Source organism: Centruroides sculpturatus, unplaced genomic scaffold (assembly GCF_000671375.1).
Source record: "Centruroides sculpturatus isolate CEXI.00-Female unplaced genomic scaffold, Cexi_2.0 scaffold693, whole genome shotgun sequence".
Classification (NCBI taxonomy): Eukaryota; Metazoa; Arthropoda; class Arachnida; order Scorpiones; family Buthidae; genus Centruroides; species Centruroides sculpturatus.
The window spans coordinates 98,975-117,762 of record NW_019384855.1 but is presented as its reverse complement, the minus strand read 5'-3'; the positions used below and the strand labels follow the sequence as shown (position 1 = coordinate 117,762).

Here is an 18,788-nt window from a genome sequence, read left to right as displayed (position 1 = left end):
AAAAAGTGGATAAATGCATTTAAGAAAAACAGATTCAACGTTAAAAATAAGAATGAGAACACCACATATACGTCGTTCCCCTATATCAAGGGAACATTTGAAAAATACAAAAAAATTTTCAGTAAGCATGGTGTTACACTAGCAGCCAAATTAAAAAATAAAATTAAAAACAACATCAACACCAATAAGTTCAAAAATAACGAAATACTAAACCAAGCAGGTGTCATATACGAAATAAAATGCACATGTAAGAACCCAGCAATATACATTGGCGAAACAGGAAGACAACTCGGTACCAGAATTAAAGAACATAAAGCAGCAATTAGACTTAATTATAACCAATCACCGTGGACAAATCACTGTAAGGAATTTGGATGCACAATAAATGAAAAAAGTATAACAATTATTCATAAAGAAAAAGATATTTATCTAAGAAAATTCAAAGAGCACTTCGAAATCATTAATAAAAACAAAACCATAAACCTAAATGATGGAATGGAGGTAGACGACGCGTGGGAGGAAATGGGAGGAGCTAAAGGGAAAGGGAAAAGAGGGGGAAACGGTCTAAAAATGCCTTAGGGGACATAACATCAACACTGGGCAGATGTCGATCTAAAACTTAAAACAGGTTAGTTAACCATTGTATAACTATTGTAGTAATTTACCGATGTAATAATTAAATTTACCAAATTTATAGAAATGTAAAAATCCTGAAGAGGGGTGCAAATTAAAGAAAATATTGCACCCGAAATGCATAGAAAATAAAGAATATGAATAAAAGCTTTGTCTCTGATTAAATGCGGTCCAGGCACAAAAACAGGGGTTATTTAGGTACAATTAACCCATAAAGTTTTTTTCATCAATTTTGAGGAAATATTTTTGAAAAATTGATTTTTTAAAAGTAATATAAAGTAAACCGCACCATGGATATATACATATCTATTACTTATAGCAGAAAACTTTCTTTTTTTCTGAAAACAATGATCATTAATAACAGTACATACTTTTCATTATTCAAATTTACTTCTACTCACCTCAAACCATTATCAGTTATCTGATAACATCCAGATAAACTAAGAAACCTTAATCCAGTAGCAATCTGTACACTTTCACAGGAATTTGATTTTGTGGGAAACGTCCTTTTCCTGTATACTTCTTCCAAATTTTTTGTCCTTGAATAAACTGATCTCTGTTTATATGTATTGAGAGAATCACAAGCAATGCTCTGACAACACAAACCGGCTGAAAAAAACGGGCACTGTCTCGATAACATTTCTAATTCACACAAAACAATGTCTTCTAATATGTCTGTCTGTAAACATTTTTGCTGAATGCAAGCAGTCTTTGATATCTTTATATTCTTTTTATCGCCTTTCCGAACACTTGACGATCCTTTAACACATATGTCGCCAATGGCATTTTCTGACGAGTATATTTCTGCCGAATAGAAGCATTCGCTCAGACGATATAAACCCAAGTCGCCTAATTCACAGCACCCAGATAAATCAAGATGCTTTAGATTTAAGCAAGCATTTGTCTTGATTAGGCTGTAAGTAGAACAGAGTAACTAGAGAAACTTTAAAATTTGTTTAAAAAAAACAAATCTGAAGTTAACATTAGAAACTTACCCTTTGAATGCAGAATCAGTAATATTCGTATAGGATACGTCAAGAAAAGAGAGATTGGGACAAAGCAGAAGAAATGAATGCAACTGAAAGAAAATTTCAGTAATGCAGAAATAGTATTAAAACATAAAAATTAATATTTCTTATAAAAATTATTTTGGATAAGATATAATGATAAAATTTACTATTTTGAGAATAAACTACACCTGTCTTTCGGCATTAAAGGTTGTTTATTTTAAAATATTTAATTATAAACAAATACTTTTGACATTTCAAAATGTTATCATCAAGCAAATGTCAAAAGTATTTACTTGTAGTTAAATATTTTCAAGTAAACAATCAAAAGACAGTATAGTTTATTCCTATTCTAAGCTTGGCATTGTTTGAGAGTATATTTTATAAATTTGCTATTAGTTATATAGCATTCTTTTTACATATAATTTTAAATTTATTTATATCTTACTGTAGATATTCTTCAACAAAGTAAACAGAAGTAGCAATTCTAAAGAAGGACACTGGAAAAGATTCAATCTATGAATCTTTCCCAGTGTTCTTTCAGTGTCTAAGACACAATTTGTTTCAAGTTAGAAAATTTGGTATTCTTAGTGTACAAAAGGAGGGAAATTAAACTATTGTAGTATTTGTAAAACAAGAGCCAGTTGAAGTATACAATGCTTTTATTGAAGTCAGCTAAGTCTAACCCAAATCTAATTACTTCTGGAGATGAAGTGTATGGTAAATTAATTTATTGAGAAGTATGAGGACCAAGATACAAATATAGTAGTCAATTATTAATTGGAAGTTTGTGAAATATAGGTTCTTAGTACAGAATGAGATAAAACAGTTNGGCTGTGCATGACTGTCCTCTCCATAACTCCACCGAAGGAGGCCTCTCTCGCATCATTGGTTTATGCAGAAAAAAATAAGGTCCGATACTTTTTGAACAGACCTTGTAAAACAAGGAGGAAAAAGAACTCATTAAAATTTATAGTTTGATTATCTTTTGGATTATCTACAATATCCCTGTTTATGTTGTTGAAAATGCATTAACAATTTCCTACAAACAACTCATTAAGAAAAAACTGATTTGTTCAACCTAACAGAGCACAGAGAATTTAATAACAATAATAGTAATAATAGCAAAAAAAAAAAAAAAAAAAAAAACAGTATTAATTTTTGTAATTTATCAATGAGAGTTTTACACAGCTCAAATTTATAATATAGTAAAGCCCGACTAAGATGTAACCTTCAAGAGAAGAAACCTTGCTTAAAGCAAAACTTTTCAGTATTAACAACTCTTATTAATACATAGACAGCACAGTTACATGACAAATGTTAATTATAATAATGGGACTATTCTGCACACAACATTGTACTTAGCAAAGGAAGTTTTAGCAGACCAATGTCAATTGTATAATGACAGATTAGTAGCTCTGAAAGCCTACATTCATAAATCATTACAACTTGCCAATAATGCAGAAAAACGAAGACACGTTTATTTTGACCAAATCCAGTTCCAAGAAACATTCTTGCCTTCTGGCAATGAAATTCCAAAAAAGGAAAACAGTCCTGTAGCCAATCAGCCATTGAAGGACAAAGACAAAAGAATGACAATAAAGTTCCGACACGAGCCAAATATCATACCGTAGTTTTCCACAGTTCTTTTGAGACAACTACTTATCAGAAGAAAACCCTCATGTTAGACAAAATAGTCAAGGCAATATCTCTCAGTAAGGTGTAAAAGAGATTGCAACACCCAGATCATCTTCAAATCAACAAAAACTCAATTTACAACATTTTAAAGTGGCAACTGAACTTCCTATTAAATACTGGAGGTAATATACTTCCTTCTATCTGTATAAAAACCTTCCAAATCTCCAGTGATACTCGTTTAAGCAAACGTTTTCGACCCTACCAGGGTCTTCATCAGGCCACCGTTACAAAATTTTAAAGTGGAAAATTAAAATTCATTGAGAATTGCAACAACAAAATGATTATTTTGAGTGGAAGATTGGAAAAAAGTAAAAACAAATCAATAAACTGGTATTTAAGTGAATTGTAATTAAAATCTGCAACCTTCTGTTCAAAGAATGGCTACATTTAAGAACTGCATCTAAATAGGTTGGATTATGACCATTACCACTCAATCACCTAACTGATCTAGCTAAGTCCATAACAAGTTCATTTTCATTCCCATAGAATGAAAAGAAATTCTTAAAAATATGTTTACAAATACAATTACTTAAAAGTACTTAGTTCTATAATAATCTGAAATTTAAATACTACTAATAGTGGATAGAAGTATTCAAAGAATGCATTGTTTTTAGTATCAATTGCTTCTCAAAAATACTTTTATTTTCTATAAAAATCACTATAATTATTATTTTCTTTAAGTAAACAGTAGATATTTAATATTTTAAAAATTCTTCTCTGTAAGCTCTTGTTAAAAAGAAAAAAAAGTCAATAGCATTTCATTTATGAATCATTCTTTAGTTTTTGAAATCATTTTATTAATTATAGATTCTAAAGAGATGAGGCAATTCAAAAACACTATTGAAAGTTTACATCACACTACACCCAAGCATATTTGTTTTATTATTTTGGAAATACTTAACTTATAATCTGGTTTTCAATACAATTCTAGAAAATTATTTATTATTTTAATATCGTTTACTTTCATATGCAGAGAACAAAATTCTAAATATAAAAATACAATTGTAAAAAAATGAATTGCAATTAATTACAAATTATTACTACTAATTGAATTTTTCCTGCAAACATCCTGCTTAAAATATATTGTAATGGATATTAATTAATGCAACGTTCATAATTTCTAAGCAATTAGCATTAGTGTGATTAATAATATAATTGAAAAATTTTTTTTTCTACTGGAAATGACGAAAGAAGTTTTGAAAATTAATTGTTGTAGATCTAGGAGAGACAAATACTTAACAAGCAAAAATAATACAATGCAACTGTAAACATGCATACAATAAAGTCTTGTTTACACTATTTAATATAGTTTTCATTTAATATTCTCAAATTTTCAACTTGAAAGCAATTTCTAAGGCAGAAAAATTATTTACAAAACATTATTCTATTTACGTAGATAATTTACGTATTTATTTACATACTTTCTTCCTTATAAATAATAAATTTATGTAAATGAAATTAGTTTTGTCTTGGCAAATGATAATATCAATTCAAGATGCTTGTTGATTTCTTAATTTTAATACATATAAATTCAAATTAAGTATTTTTTTCCTTTTGTGATTTTGATAAAGACAAAATAAAAACAGATTTAAATAAATTAAGAATAAAGAAAAGTCATTAAAATTTCTTATAACAGGATCTGGAAAACCTAACCGTGTCAAATTTTCCCCGCGGGCAACTCGGCCATTTTTAAAGCACTCTGGCTCTTTAAAGTCTTTTTGGGACTTCTGATGGCCAAGTTTGCAAGGCACGGCACAGTCAAACATTAGAATTCCCATACAAAAATAAAAAGGTGTTAACTTTATCACGTTCCGAAGACATAAAAAGCCATTTATAATAAATTCTCGGTCAAGTCTACGCAAAAACGTTACACAATGGGAAACGCAGAGCATACTATACCGAATTCGGAACTTATTGGTGCAAACTTCAATACCTTTCTTACAATCACTTCAGACACATTAAGGGGCAAAACTATCCTCCCAGACACAACCGGCTATGTAGGATTTGGAGTTAAGAGCCCAAAGGGGACTTTCCGACGTGCAAGAAGAACAACGTCACGTGTCGCTCCGGTAAAAAAAACCCACAATCCGAAAAACTAGAATGTTCTGAGGAAAGAAACTCTTCCAAAAAAAAGTAGACGAGCAACCGATTTTCAATAATAGACAGTCCCATAAAGTCCAACATATTTTGACGAATAGTTTAACAAATTATTTATCGAACGCGTGGCCGTCGCCCGAAGCGGGTTTCGAGTCCAACGCCACGGTTCGAAGACACAAATTTGCAAGGTAAATTATCACCAAAGTATCGTTCCGGTCAAGGCCAAGAGAAAAAAAATTCCATATAATCATTTATTTATGTAGCAATCCAAATAACTAACTTATAAACAAATCTGTATTATATATATATTGCCCTTTACCAGATTTTAAAGCCTTAAAGGCGTAAAAATCCAATTTTAAACTACAGAAATTTGTTAAAACGACGAGATAGACGGATAAAAACAAAACATTTTAATTAAAGGTAAGAGCGAATACTTCATTATATATTTTTTCTCGATCATCCAGGCAATTTGTGCGTGTAAAATTTAATTAATTATAATCGGAAGCAGAAGAGAGACTCTGAGTAAAAAAAATTCTCCATTGATTTCCACGAAAACACGAACGAGTTAAGGTGAAAAGGGTCGAGGAGGAGAAGAACGTCATCGACCTTCGCCAAACGACTCGACATTTATCAATTAAACAGGCACAGAATTCGAACGGACCAATGGAAATCCGCGATATTAAGTAACGGGCCAATGACGGAAAGGGTTACATCGAAAAAATAAGAGGAAAAACTTTACCAAACTTGTCCGTAGGCACCGGAGCCGACTGGTGATAAGTTTTGATATCTTTCGGGCACCTCCCAAATTGTTCTGTTCAGCTCCACGCGAACGAAACCCGTTTTCATCTTTACCAGTCAAATGTTCTTTTATAAATGGCACAGATAATCGCCGACACGCTTTATATTATCCACGTCTGGCCGATCGACTGAAAAAACAACTACCTCTCCGCACTCTCCTCTTCCATTTTGTATCGCGACGTACGAGACGTCGACGGTAGTTCGAAAAATTCCGACTAAATATCGCCAAAAAAAAATAATAATAATTCTTTTTAGATTCTCGAAGACGTTTTTAAACGAATTAATACGTTTTGAGCTTAACGAGATTAAAATATTAATTCTAAATTTTTTCTTGTCTACGTTTTATTTCGGTAGGATACTTCCCGGAAACGTATTACGTAATTTCCGTTCGATGTCGTTCTCCATTACGTGTATTTTACTTGGCAAGGGTTTTAGAAACGACGCCAGAATCGAAAAGTTCGCGAATAAAAATTTCAAATTTGAATGCCCCGTTATTTTTATACACGCTAAAGTAAGAACGTGTAGAAAAATTTTAAAATATTTTTTTAGAAATTAACCGTTGTCACTAACGATGTCTATGTACGGTACCGGTACATTAATCGCCGACACTACTTGTGTGTAGAGAACGAAAGTAAAATAAAATCTTAATAAACCTTTAATAATTAAAATTGTGTGTGATTGTATTGCGGATGAAGTAAAGTAAATAATACAAACGAACAAATTTTTTAAACTTTTCTCTGGTTTAAGCATTAAACAAGGGTTCTTTTCCAAAGATTAGCGCGAGGTTCGAACCATACTCTATGAAAACGATTAATTTTACCAAATGTTTAAAAATATCCGGAGCAATTTTTCTCTAAGTTCCTTCACCTTCCATAGATAATGATTTTTATACAATTTTTCGTTAATTAACACTTTAACACGTCTGTTTTACTTTAAAACACTACTGGGGCCGACCATTTGTGGGATCAAGAATCCTATCCCTTCTCTTAGGCTTTTAGTATTTTAAAACAGTGAATTCACTATGTTTTAACATGTTTTCATTAAATTTTAAAAATACTTTTGCTATATTAATTGGATTTCATATAGAAATTATGCGCTGAATAATACGTTACATATTGCCATTGCAGAACCTCCGATGACATGTTTATGTTCTTCTCTTGTCAATTAGTTCCCTTTATTTAAAGTAAATATTCAAGCGTATTGACTTTTCGTTGTTGGCTCTTACATCTGTACAGATCTTTAACTGTAATTAAAAAAAAAAAAAAATTATAATTGAACCCCCGTGTGGAATCTTCAGATAACCGATATATGTAAAGATAATGGGAACTTTAACCATGCCATGATGGAATCGTCGGATGACGAGGATGGGGCCTAACGTATCCACATGGAAAACAGCGGATTTTCAGATTGGATGAACGTATCCAGTCTGAAAAAATTCTCGGGTTTTTCCACCCATTCGGATTTGGTCCAGGGTATCCAGAGTAGTAGGCTGCAGCCATTTTGTCATCCGTGGTCACCAAGTGCTTTTTCATCCGTACTTATTGTGGGGAAACGGAGACAAACATACCACAGACATAAAATTCTCATTGGCTACCGGGATTTGATCCAAAGTCCTCCAGAGAGGTATGCCAATGCCTTAACTGTCTCCATCATTTGGCAATCATCTTGGACTTACAATACAGGAAATAATAAAGATGATGTATCACTTGAGCTAATAAAGATCATTGTTATTGCTGATCTGTGTATAAAATTATCATCTACTTATTCCTGTACTTGTAAGAAAGTCTACCTCTTGCTTTATCATTACTAAGGCGTTCCACTTTTAACTTCCTAGCTTATAACGAGATCTTACGCTTCTAATAAGTCACCACTGTTGAATGGGCGAGAGGTCGAAGTGGCAGTCTACCATCGCTGGGATCAAGACCAGACGGGTCAAAATGTACAGGAATTTTTTGATGGACCATCTGTTAGACTGCGTCGCCAGCCTGGCCAAACCTGTGATTAGTTTCAGAAAATAGGGATGTCTTAGTGCCCGTGGCCAGAAAATTAATATATAAATAAATAAGACCATTATTTTTTCATTTTGAGATATTAATTTTTATGGATAGCTTAACTGAAGAATGACAGGTGTATAAGTAAATTTTAATGAGGTTAACAGCATACAATCACCAATGTATGCTTACCTAAATAAATTCACGATCATCTTTATATACTGATTCTATTTTCACAAGTTCATTTAATAAAATTGATGAAAAAAATGTTCACATTATATTTGAATCTCTTGCAGTGAATTTTGAAATTATCATTTATTAACCACACTAGAATGCTGCTTATTTTTCAGTCATCCCTTCACGGTATTGTTGAAATTTGGGGATCAAGTTTTGTATAAATTTCAATGTTCCTGCTCTTTACAGATGTATGTATTATTTATGATTTTAGTGTTATTTGCTTTTTATTTCACTTCATATGTATCAAATTATACAATTGTGTGCCATATAATACACCAATATCATTTAAATTATAAGAAAATTATTAAGTCAAATAATGAAAATTTCTTGAATTAATAAGGAATTTGGTATTATTTGGCTTAAATATAAATTTATACAAAATGCACTTATGTATATTTTTACTATTCGTAGAAAAAAAAGGAGTTGGGAAAATATCAAAAATTATTAACAATTCTCTAATGAAATAATAATAAAATATGGGGTCTTCTAAAAATGAATGCTGTCATTTTAAATTACTGTAATTATGTTAATTATTACATAAAAAGTATACAACATACACCAATCTCCTGTCTGTATCAAACATCTTGTTGTCTACTGTCTCTAGGAAGCACTGTGAAAGAAAGTTGCAACACTAAAGCGAAGGTATTTTGCAGTCTGAATCACTTGTCATTGTGCGATGAGAGTAATTTGCGAGAACCACAAAATTGTGACTGACGTGAGGAGTGATGATGGATATGATGCAGTGAGCATAGGAAGAATTTCAGTATCAGTGGGATGTGGGATTTGAGGTGCATGCATCGAAAAATTGAAAGGAGCAAATGTGAAACTTGGACGGCTTTCAATGGTTTAACTCTTTAAATACAAGATTGGCCCAAAATTACCTTTATCCATTGAAGATTAAATTGGCCAAAGGAAAATTTGTTTGACTGGTTTTGCCATACAAATTTCCCTCGCACCCTGAGAGATAAAACAATTTTGTCTTCAGGTACATAACAATTTCAAAATTGCTCAGGAATTAAATAAATAGAAAGAAAACACCTTTTTTTGCTGAGAAATAAATGTAATTGTAAAAAACAAATGTTTTCAGCCCAATTAATAGAACTGATGTGTAACTATTTAAACAGCCTTCTCCCATCCTACTTCTGTATATTTCGATCTTCTCCGCTGTCAGAAGTAGGATAGGAGAAGGCTGTTTAAATGCGAGGGATGCCGAGAGCCTGCCTTCAGCATGGAAGTACTTGGTTAAGAAATTTACTGGAAANTCAGCTAAGTCTAACCCAAATCTAATTACTTCTGGAGATGAAGTGTATGGTAAATTAATTTATTGAGAAGTATGAGGACCAAGATACAAATATAGTAGTCAATTATTAATTGGAAGTTTGTGAAATATAGGTTCTTAGTACAGAATGAGATAAAACAGTTTTACAATATTTTTAAGATTTTTAAATATTCTTACATTGTAGGTATTATTAGCAAAACTAAAATAAAATTAACAAAAAAATATGGATAAAAAAGTGCTTACTAAACTACTTGTAAGTCCTCTGGATGATGTCAACACAATTTTATGAACGCCAATGCCAACTTTTGGTAGAAGGTATTTAACGAGCGAATTCAGGACTTTATTTTCTCGTTTGATGGATTTAATTTCGTCGGCACATGAGCAGTCGTCACTTCCGCAATCAACATTACAGTCCGAGTCATTATCGCCGGATTCATCATAGTCTGCATCTTCATCGAGAAACTTATAATTCTTTAAATGATAATTATTCGTCAGTGGAAGATAAGGTTCGATTAGGTCGAATTCTGTAATGTTCCACTTTCCTAAAACAAAATTTCTTGTAAGTTATTCAGAAAATGCACAGTGAAATTAATATATTTAATAATTTATTAGCAAAACAAAAAGTTTTGATGTAGAAATTCTCTAATTCATTGAAAAAATTTTATTATTCAATTTAAAATTTATGATAAACTTTCTGAAATTTCCTCAAATTGTTGGACTTGTATTAGCTGAAGAGAGACATTTGTGATGCACACCATGCATAATATAGTATGTTAATGTGTTTGATAAATAAATTAAAATAAATATTAAGGTGTAGTCAGCACAAGGAGATATTGCACCTGGTTAATACTAATGAGCGAATGGCAGGACATTGGAGGTCACCGATTATGATCAAACTCAGTGAGGTTATAGTGCATCCCCAACAATTGACAAGCAATAAGGTTCAATACTCAAAATTAAATGCGAAAATTGAGGTAAAAAATTGCAAGTCACTTAAAACCTTCAGAATTCTCATCATTTAGAGTGGCCGGTAACTGGGAAAATAGAGGAGAGCCAGAAAGGTGATTATGAATTTAATAGTCACACACCTTTTTCTAAGCACATTTATATCTAATAGCAAGTTTACAGAGTTCCATTAAACTTGCTATTAGATATAAACGATGTGAAGAGTACTACCTCATCCTGTCATCTAATCTTTCCTAAAATAGGCACACGTTATACTGACCAAGTGCAATCTTATTGCTCAGCCTATAACAACATACCTAAAAATTTATTTAAAAGAGTATACTTTGCTTAAGTCATTCTTTGAACAAAACGAAAATAATTCTACTTGAGGAACATACCATAATTAAAGTTCGAGGAACATGAAACTGCAAAGTATCGAACGTCTACCGATTGGCCCACAAGTGCAGGAACTGCTAAAGTTATGCCTCTCCTTTCCCAACTAAAATAATATTGTCTGTAGATGCATGCATATAATGAATAAGCAGGTATACAAGTTCTATAACAATTTGCATCAGACAGCTATTTTAATATACTGGTTTTCTTAGGTAACCTTTTCATTCCAAATGTCCTTTATGTTGTATTTTTGTCAAATATAATGTTTCAATTTATTTATCAAACAATTTTTTTATAAAAGAAAAATAGAATTTTAGAATATGTTAAATATTCATTATCAGTAGGAAGAACAAATTCATATGTATTCAGTTAAATGGCACAATACAAAGCATATTTTGTGATTGTGTAACATGATGAGCCATTTTCTAAGGTACAGACACTTTGGACTTCATATAATATCAAAGTTTAAATTTCAGGAATTAAATTTAATTTAAAAGTTTTTCCTCATAAGCAATAAAAACAATAAACAAATTATGTATTTCATTTTCATAAGAAAGAAAACATTAATAGTGAAAATAAACTGAAGTTAATTCTCACATTTTTAGAAGAAACATTAAAAGCATTAAAAAATTGTTTTTGTTTGAGAAATTATACAATATTTGTGTTATAATAATAAAATGACACTTAAAATGTGTTATATATTTTTGATGTTGTTAAAATCAGAACTATAGTTCATAATTCATAGATAACATGTACTTAAAATGTTTCGTAAATGAATTTATCATCATCAAAAAATTTGACGATAATAAGATTAACTAATTACCTGTAATTTTTACGTAACAATATCAAATTTGACATTAATAATAGCATTAAAATATTTAGTTATATCTCAATATTGACTATCTGAAAAAAGTTATTTGCTTTATGATACAACTTAATCCTTATAAAATAGTATTAACTAATAAACAGAGCCAAAAATAAATTCTCTCAAGTTAATAAATTATAACTTTCTGTAAGATTTATTAAATTTGCTATTTCAATTTAAAATAATTTTAAAAGCTGTAAGATAAATTTACTTTTAAATCTTTTGGGTTTGTTATAGGGGCAGTAATCAAATGCTGTCAAAGCAATAAACATAAAAACAGAAATATTTGCTTGAAAATTTTTAATTCTAATTTTTAACCTAATAATTTAAATTAAAAAAGTGCAGTTATCTTTCTATTAAAATGAAGGAAGGTTTTTTGTTTCATGCTCACTAATTTTCTGTATAGGCTAAGTCCATTTAGCAAATGCTTAAAAATATATTGAGCAATGATGCAAGACTTATTAAATCTTTTTAAAAAGACTTAGTTTTAAGATAGTATATGTTTAGAAACAAATATCATGTTTCTAAACAAATATATGTTTAGAAACATGATAAGAAGAAAATCCAATTAAAAAGAAATTGGCAATGTAAAGAAGAAGTCACAGTTAATAAATAAAAAACAGCACACCTCTGAACCTTAAACATACAATTCCAGAATAGTTTAATGCAGATAAAAAACAAACTTTTTGATCTACATAGGCGATCTTCAGGTTATAGCATTCTCAAATAGAATGCAGAAAATAGAACATTCTTAAGATTATTGAAAAAAACGTATAAACGAGAATTTATTTTAAAAATATTTGTAAAAATTCTTGTTTATACATTAAAAAAAGGTTTTTTTTTATATTGACTGTTCCTGTTGGTATAAAGATTGCCAGGCATAAGATAATTGTTCTTCATCTTTGAAATTGATAAATGTTTTCAAAACATTCTCAAGTTCCAAATCTTCAGACTATTAGTCATTGAAAGTAGATTATTTTGGATTATATTATAATTNTTTAGGCGAGTAAGTTGAGTTTACTATCGTCTGTACAGTACGTAAATTTGTTACCGTAAGTCTAATACAGCCCTAATTTTATACATTTCTTGTGAAAGAAACATTTCTTATTCAACGGCCATAAAAATTATTTATATTAATGATGTCTCCAAAGTTCAACAAAGTTTTCGCAGAAAAATAACTTATCAGAAATCACGCCCGCCGTTTGGTGTGCTGCTCTGCGACGAAAACAAGCTTAAGCAATGATGTTGAACGCTGCACACTCAGTAAGTAATCCTACAATTTTTTGTTTATAGCATAGTTTATACGGATTATTCCCAAAAAAATATATGTATTTTGGAAATGTTGAGTCAAATTAGTCTAGGAATTGATTAATTTTATGGAAGAAAACCTTTCAAACAGCCGTAGTCCCTAAACTTCACACGTGTCGGGCTGTGATTGGCAAGGACTCGTACAAAATGGACTCAAAGAACGAAACGTATCTACCGTGTTATAGGGGGTCGACTGTATTTGGCTGTCTTGGCTACTTTATTATTATTATTGTTAAATTTTTGTTTGTTTTAGCTGGCATCAACGGCTCGACCATTGAAGGGAGGCCAATATTTAAACGAGACTTAATTTTCTAATTATGAGTGGTTATTTGCTTTGTGAGCAATAAAATAATTCAAAGATAATTTTTAACGATACAATAGCGATGATTATTATTTTTTTTAAAATTTTGTTAGGCTTAACATCAATGAAAATTCAACACGAAGTAGGTTAACAGAAATATACTAATACACTAATTACATGGGATATACTAATATACTATACTAATAATGTATTTTTTTTTCATTATTTTCGGTTATCCGATTTTTTCAGTTATCCGACTAACTCGAGTCCCCAATTGAGTCGGATAATCGATGCTCTACTGTATTACATTAGCTTTCCTAACCATGCTGATTGATTACCACTACCAAATGGGATTGCCTAATATTCACAAACCCTTGATAACTGTTGTCCAATCATAATTACACACACTAATATATATCAGATATAGCCACCACTGCTTCCAGAATGGTGTCAACAGATCGCTTCTATTACCAGTGCTCTTGTATGAACAGTCTATAAGCTATACAGTACAGTTACAAGACTTCATTGTGTTTTGGCTTATTACTTTTTTCACCATTTGTAAGTTTTGACTGCTCATTTTATGGGTTTAGGCAGTTGCCTTGTCAAACTTTTTGCTTATTAATTTATAGGGCAAGTTTGTCAAATTGGCCCTATAAATTAGGATGTTTTAGCTAGCAAAATGGTATAAAATCAGAAAAAAACATTTATTTCCAATTTTTATTTTACAATTTGAAGTCTGGTCCAGCAAATTTCAGTATTGGCTAGGTTAGGAAGCCATGATATTTCAAATTTATTGAAATATAAACATCACAAACTCGACACCAAAGTGTATTAACAAAATCTTCAAATCTGTTACCGATGTGTTCTTCCACGATGACAAAATATGCAAAAAATAAATAGTTTGTTACTAACATTTTCGAACCAAAAAAAAAGGTTCTTCTTCAGGTAACATTGAATTCCTGATGGAATGCCAATCAAAGAAAACAAATTTGAAATTCAAACATGCAGTTTCCCGATTAAGTCTTCTTAGGCATGCACTCTCAAGTGATTGACAGTAATCATAGATTTTTGTTCATAAGTGCCTGCCATGCTACTGATAAAGTTATTTCTTCTTTTTGATTGATGCAGTTATTACTGCTAAGTCTAGCTATGTATATGCTGGCAGCCTCTAACCACCTGAGATGTTGTGCATGCTGTGTGGTGTGGATAATTCTGGCCTAATTAAAATCCGGTTCTATATCTGGATCTGATGCATAAATGGCCATAGCAGTAATTATCCTTTCATTCTATATATCAGAATGAAAGGACAACCATTGCTGGATTTTACAAAAAGTAAGCCTCGTTTAATAATTTTCACTTTGGTCACATATTCAGTATATTTTTCTCTTGTGAAAATTATCATGAAAAAAGATACAATTAGTACAATTTTTATATTGCACTATTTTCACTTTTATTTACCACAATGTATTCAAAGTATCATTAAATCTGTTTTTCACTATCTTCTATTTCAGTGTTCCGCAACCGGTGTGCCGTAACATGGTGAAAGTTTTACATTAGTGCCGTAACATTAGTGAACTTTTACATATTCTGTTATTTCAAGTTTTATTTATGTATTTTTATCACAGTTGTTGTGTTTCTTATGCTTGTATTTCATTCTCTGCCGCAGCATTGATAAAATAAGATGATGCTTGTTTATTCTTTATTACAAGCCATGCATTTTTATGTATTCTAAAAAATTATATGTAAAATAAATTTGCTCACAGGTGTTGATTCTGTTCAATAACAAAATAATAGGTTAGTAACGTTACATAATTCTATTAATAGTATCATATCATACGTTTTTGAAGGGAATAACATTTTGGTGTGCCGTGTTGAGTCATGGGTGTGCCGCAAGTAGAAAAAGGTTGCGGAACACTGTTCTATTTTATTGCTAGCCTCTTCATACTGCACAACATTTCCTTCTAAAGTTGATATCTAAAGAAGAAAATATTGTACCTGATTATTAATTAGTCTTAATATAGCCTGATAAACAATCTGGCAGATCATTTGGTAATACTAATGTATTGGGTTGATGTATATTTAACTAAAGAAAAATACCAAAGAAGTTTGAAAAGTAGATTACTAAATATGCACTACACAAAACCAATAACTAGCAAGACACTGCAAAAGCAAACATTTTCACCCATGATGAATGGTCATCATCAGGCTAAGAGACCTTTGCAATTTGAATGCAACTGTTAAAACAAATTGTTTGAACAGAAGAATTACTCAGGATTGGTTAATGCCAAACTAAGGAGCAGTGATGTATGAGAGAGGAAGAAGAGAAGGTTGTAAGATTAATCATTGTAGAACAACTTCCATGCAGAGGGAAGGAGTCTCCATCTATAAACTTGATAACTGCATTTTACTCATGGCTTTGTAAATTTGTAACTGTTCTATACCCACCAGAAAGAACATCAATCTTCCATCACTAAGAGGCTTGCCACCATAGCATTAGCAATCTTTGTCTCTGATCAGACACTTAGATGCATTTTGACCAAGAATGCCTCTTACATCTATCTCCACAGAGAATGACTTAAATATTTAGAACAATTAGAAATTTACAAAGCAGTGAGAAAAAATGCAACTATCAACTTTAGAGAGATAGATTCTTTCCCCTTCCTGAAAGTCATTCTGTAACTTTTAATCTTACAACACACATTCTCTTACATCACCCCCATTTTAGCATGTGGATAGCAAATTTCAATCTCGAGTAATTCTTCTGTTTGAAGTACAGTAATACCTTGACTTACGCGAACCCGGAGTTACGCGATTTTCAAATCTCGTGGATTCATCTTTTGTTTGAGCGCCAAGCAACTCTCGATTACTCAATTCCCTACACCAATGTTCGTCTTACATGTTCAGACATGTCATACAGAATCGACACATAGCCACAATTCATTTTGTGTTTTTTATTTCTGTGTTTGTTATATCTACGGAGACTTGAGAGACATCTATGTGGTGATTTCTTGTAACCGTAAACGAATCAAAAGATGAGACAAGATTAATGAGAACATTCATTAGCTTACATACATCTGACTTGGATTTTACACAAATTGCAGAATTATACCGACTTACGCGAATTCGACTTACGCGATTATCGCTCAGTCCCACCTATCGCGTAAGTTCGGGGTATCACTGTATTTGTTTTAACATCTGCATTCAAACTATGAAGCCTGAGAATGACCATTCAACACAAGTGAAAATATATGCTTTCATGTAGATTTTTGTAGTTTCTTACTGATTATTGGTTTGTGTAGTGTCTATCTACCAAATATTACCTCATTTACAATATGCAAATGAAGTAATATTTCAACGACTCAATATTTACATATACTATTAGTCATTGAAAGTAGATTATTTTGGATTATATTATAATTTTAATTAATTAATTCCAAAATTAGAAATATAAAGCCTGAAATAATCCATTGTTTAGACTTATTCAATTTGAACCTGGCTTAATTTTTACTTTATGCTTATTAAAAATAATTCAGTCAATGGATCATTTAAATTAATTTTTCAGTCATAAATAAATATATCCTTAAAATTGTTTACAAAGTACATCATTAGGCAATTGTTAAAAGAGTAAAAGCAATAAAATCAGTTATTCGTGTTTTGCAAAAATTAAAATAGAATATACAGCCATTTGGATGATAATCATAGAAGATAAAAACATGTTACTGTTTGTAATCGTGTATATAATAAACAAAACTTTCTTTTAATTACTTTTAAAAAATCAATTTTTCAAAAATATTTCCTCAAAATTGATGAAAAAAACTTTATGGGTTTATTGTACCTAAATAACCCCCGTTTTTGTGCCTGGACCGCATTTAAATCAGAGACAAAGCTTTTATTCGTATTCTTTATTTTCTATGCATTTCGGGTGCAATATTTTCTTTAATTTGCACCCCTCTTCAGACAAAGCTCCGTAATTTAAGAAAACTTCAGTCAAGATGCAAAATAGACATACAGTATTTCAAATGTTTCTTAAGAGAAGAATCCACACCGAATACGTTAAGCCTACCCAAGTCCATCTCAGCAAACATACAACGTAGAGATATATGGGAGATCGAGAGGCAAATAATAAAAGCTACAATAAAATTCAAAACTAAAAAACTATTCATATTAAAATGACAAATAAGAAGATTACAAGGAAATGCAGAACCAAATAAAGAATCTACCGACTGGAAATACAAAAAAAGAAAAGACCAGAAACTAAAAAAGCTATTCGGATACCCAATGCCAAGTGAAAAAAGAAGATGGGGAAGTAAGTTAATAGTTAATAAGACAAATAAAACTATACCAGCAAATATAACTAACATACTAAAACTAGGATTAGAATATAATATGCCACTAAACGATAAAGCAATTAATATAATATCCGAAATTGACAAAGTGGTAAATCAGATAAAAATAGAAAATAGAAGTAATTTAAAACATCAAATAAAAGAAGACATAAAGAAACTAAAAAGCAACAATGAAATAGGGAAGATAATGTTAAGTGATAGGGGCGGAAAAGAGTATTCAAAAAAATGCGCAACACTAAAAAAATACTTGAAGGATAATAACCTTAACATAATCAAAGCTGATAAAACTAATCAAATCATCATAGTGGATAAAAAATGGGAAAAAAAGAAAAATCTGAAATAGTGTTAACGAATGACTTTGTTGAACTAACAGAAGAACCAAAAGAAGAAATAAAAAAATGGATGAAGAAAGAAATCACAAAATTATATAAACAAGGAAAGGTAACACCAGCTGAGAAAAAACAGATACTAAACTATAACAATATCAGAAAACCGCAACTTAAAATAAGGCTAAAAACACACAAAACAGGAGATATATGCAGGCCGTTAGTAGACTTTAAAAACACAATACTATCTAATTTAGAACTATTCATAAAGAAAAAACTCAAAATAATACCATATTCAAATTATTCAATAAAAAATACTGATGAATTAATAAGAAAACTGATGAGAATTAAAATGAAACCGACGTATAGGCTACTAAGTCTAGACATAATCTCTATGTACTCGTCAATAAAATGGGAATTAATTGAAAAAAGCCTACGCAAGCTAGAAATACATAACTGGCTACTGGAGTTAATAAAATACAGCTTTAAAAACAATTATTTCCATATAGATGAAAAAATATATAGACAAAAAAATGGTATTAGCATGGGGACAATAATCGGACC

The 18,788-nt window shown here is 30.8% G+C and overlaps 2 protein-coding genes across 3 annotated transcripts in view; both read right to left on the bottom strand.

Moving 5' to 3' along the window:
* The window catches only part of LOC111630554 (mitogen-activated protein kinase 14-like), a 79,844-nt gene extending 73,352 nt beyond the window's left edge, over positions 1-6,492 (bottom strand). Inside the window, exon 1 of one of the 2 annotated variants that reach the window (XM_023374668.1) lies at positions 6,175-6,492. In XM_023374668.1, the coding sequence (XP_023230436.1) occupies positions 6,175-6,281 (107 nt within the window). In that variant the 5' untranslated portion in view covers positions 6,282-6,492. The remainder of the gene's footprint in view (positions 1-6,174) is intronic. The other variant, XM_023374667.1, reaches the window with a different exon arrangement.
* Positions 1-18,788, bottom strand: part of LOC111630553 (F-box/LRR-repeat protein 5-like) — a 72,203-nt gene that overhangs the window by 10,897 nt on the left and 42,518 nt on the right. The window contains exons 6-8 of the mRNA XM_023374666.1: positions 9,984-10,282; positions 1,629-1,711; positions 1,035-1,547 (exon numbers count right to left, since the gene is read on the bottom strand). Coding sequence (XP_023230434.1) covers positions 1,035-1,547; positions 1,629-1,711; positions 9,984-10,282 — 895 coding nt within the window. The remainder of the gene's footprint in view (positions 1-1,034; positions 1,548-1,628; positions 1,712-9,983; positions 10,283-18,788) is intronic.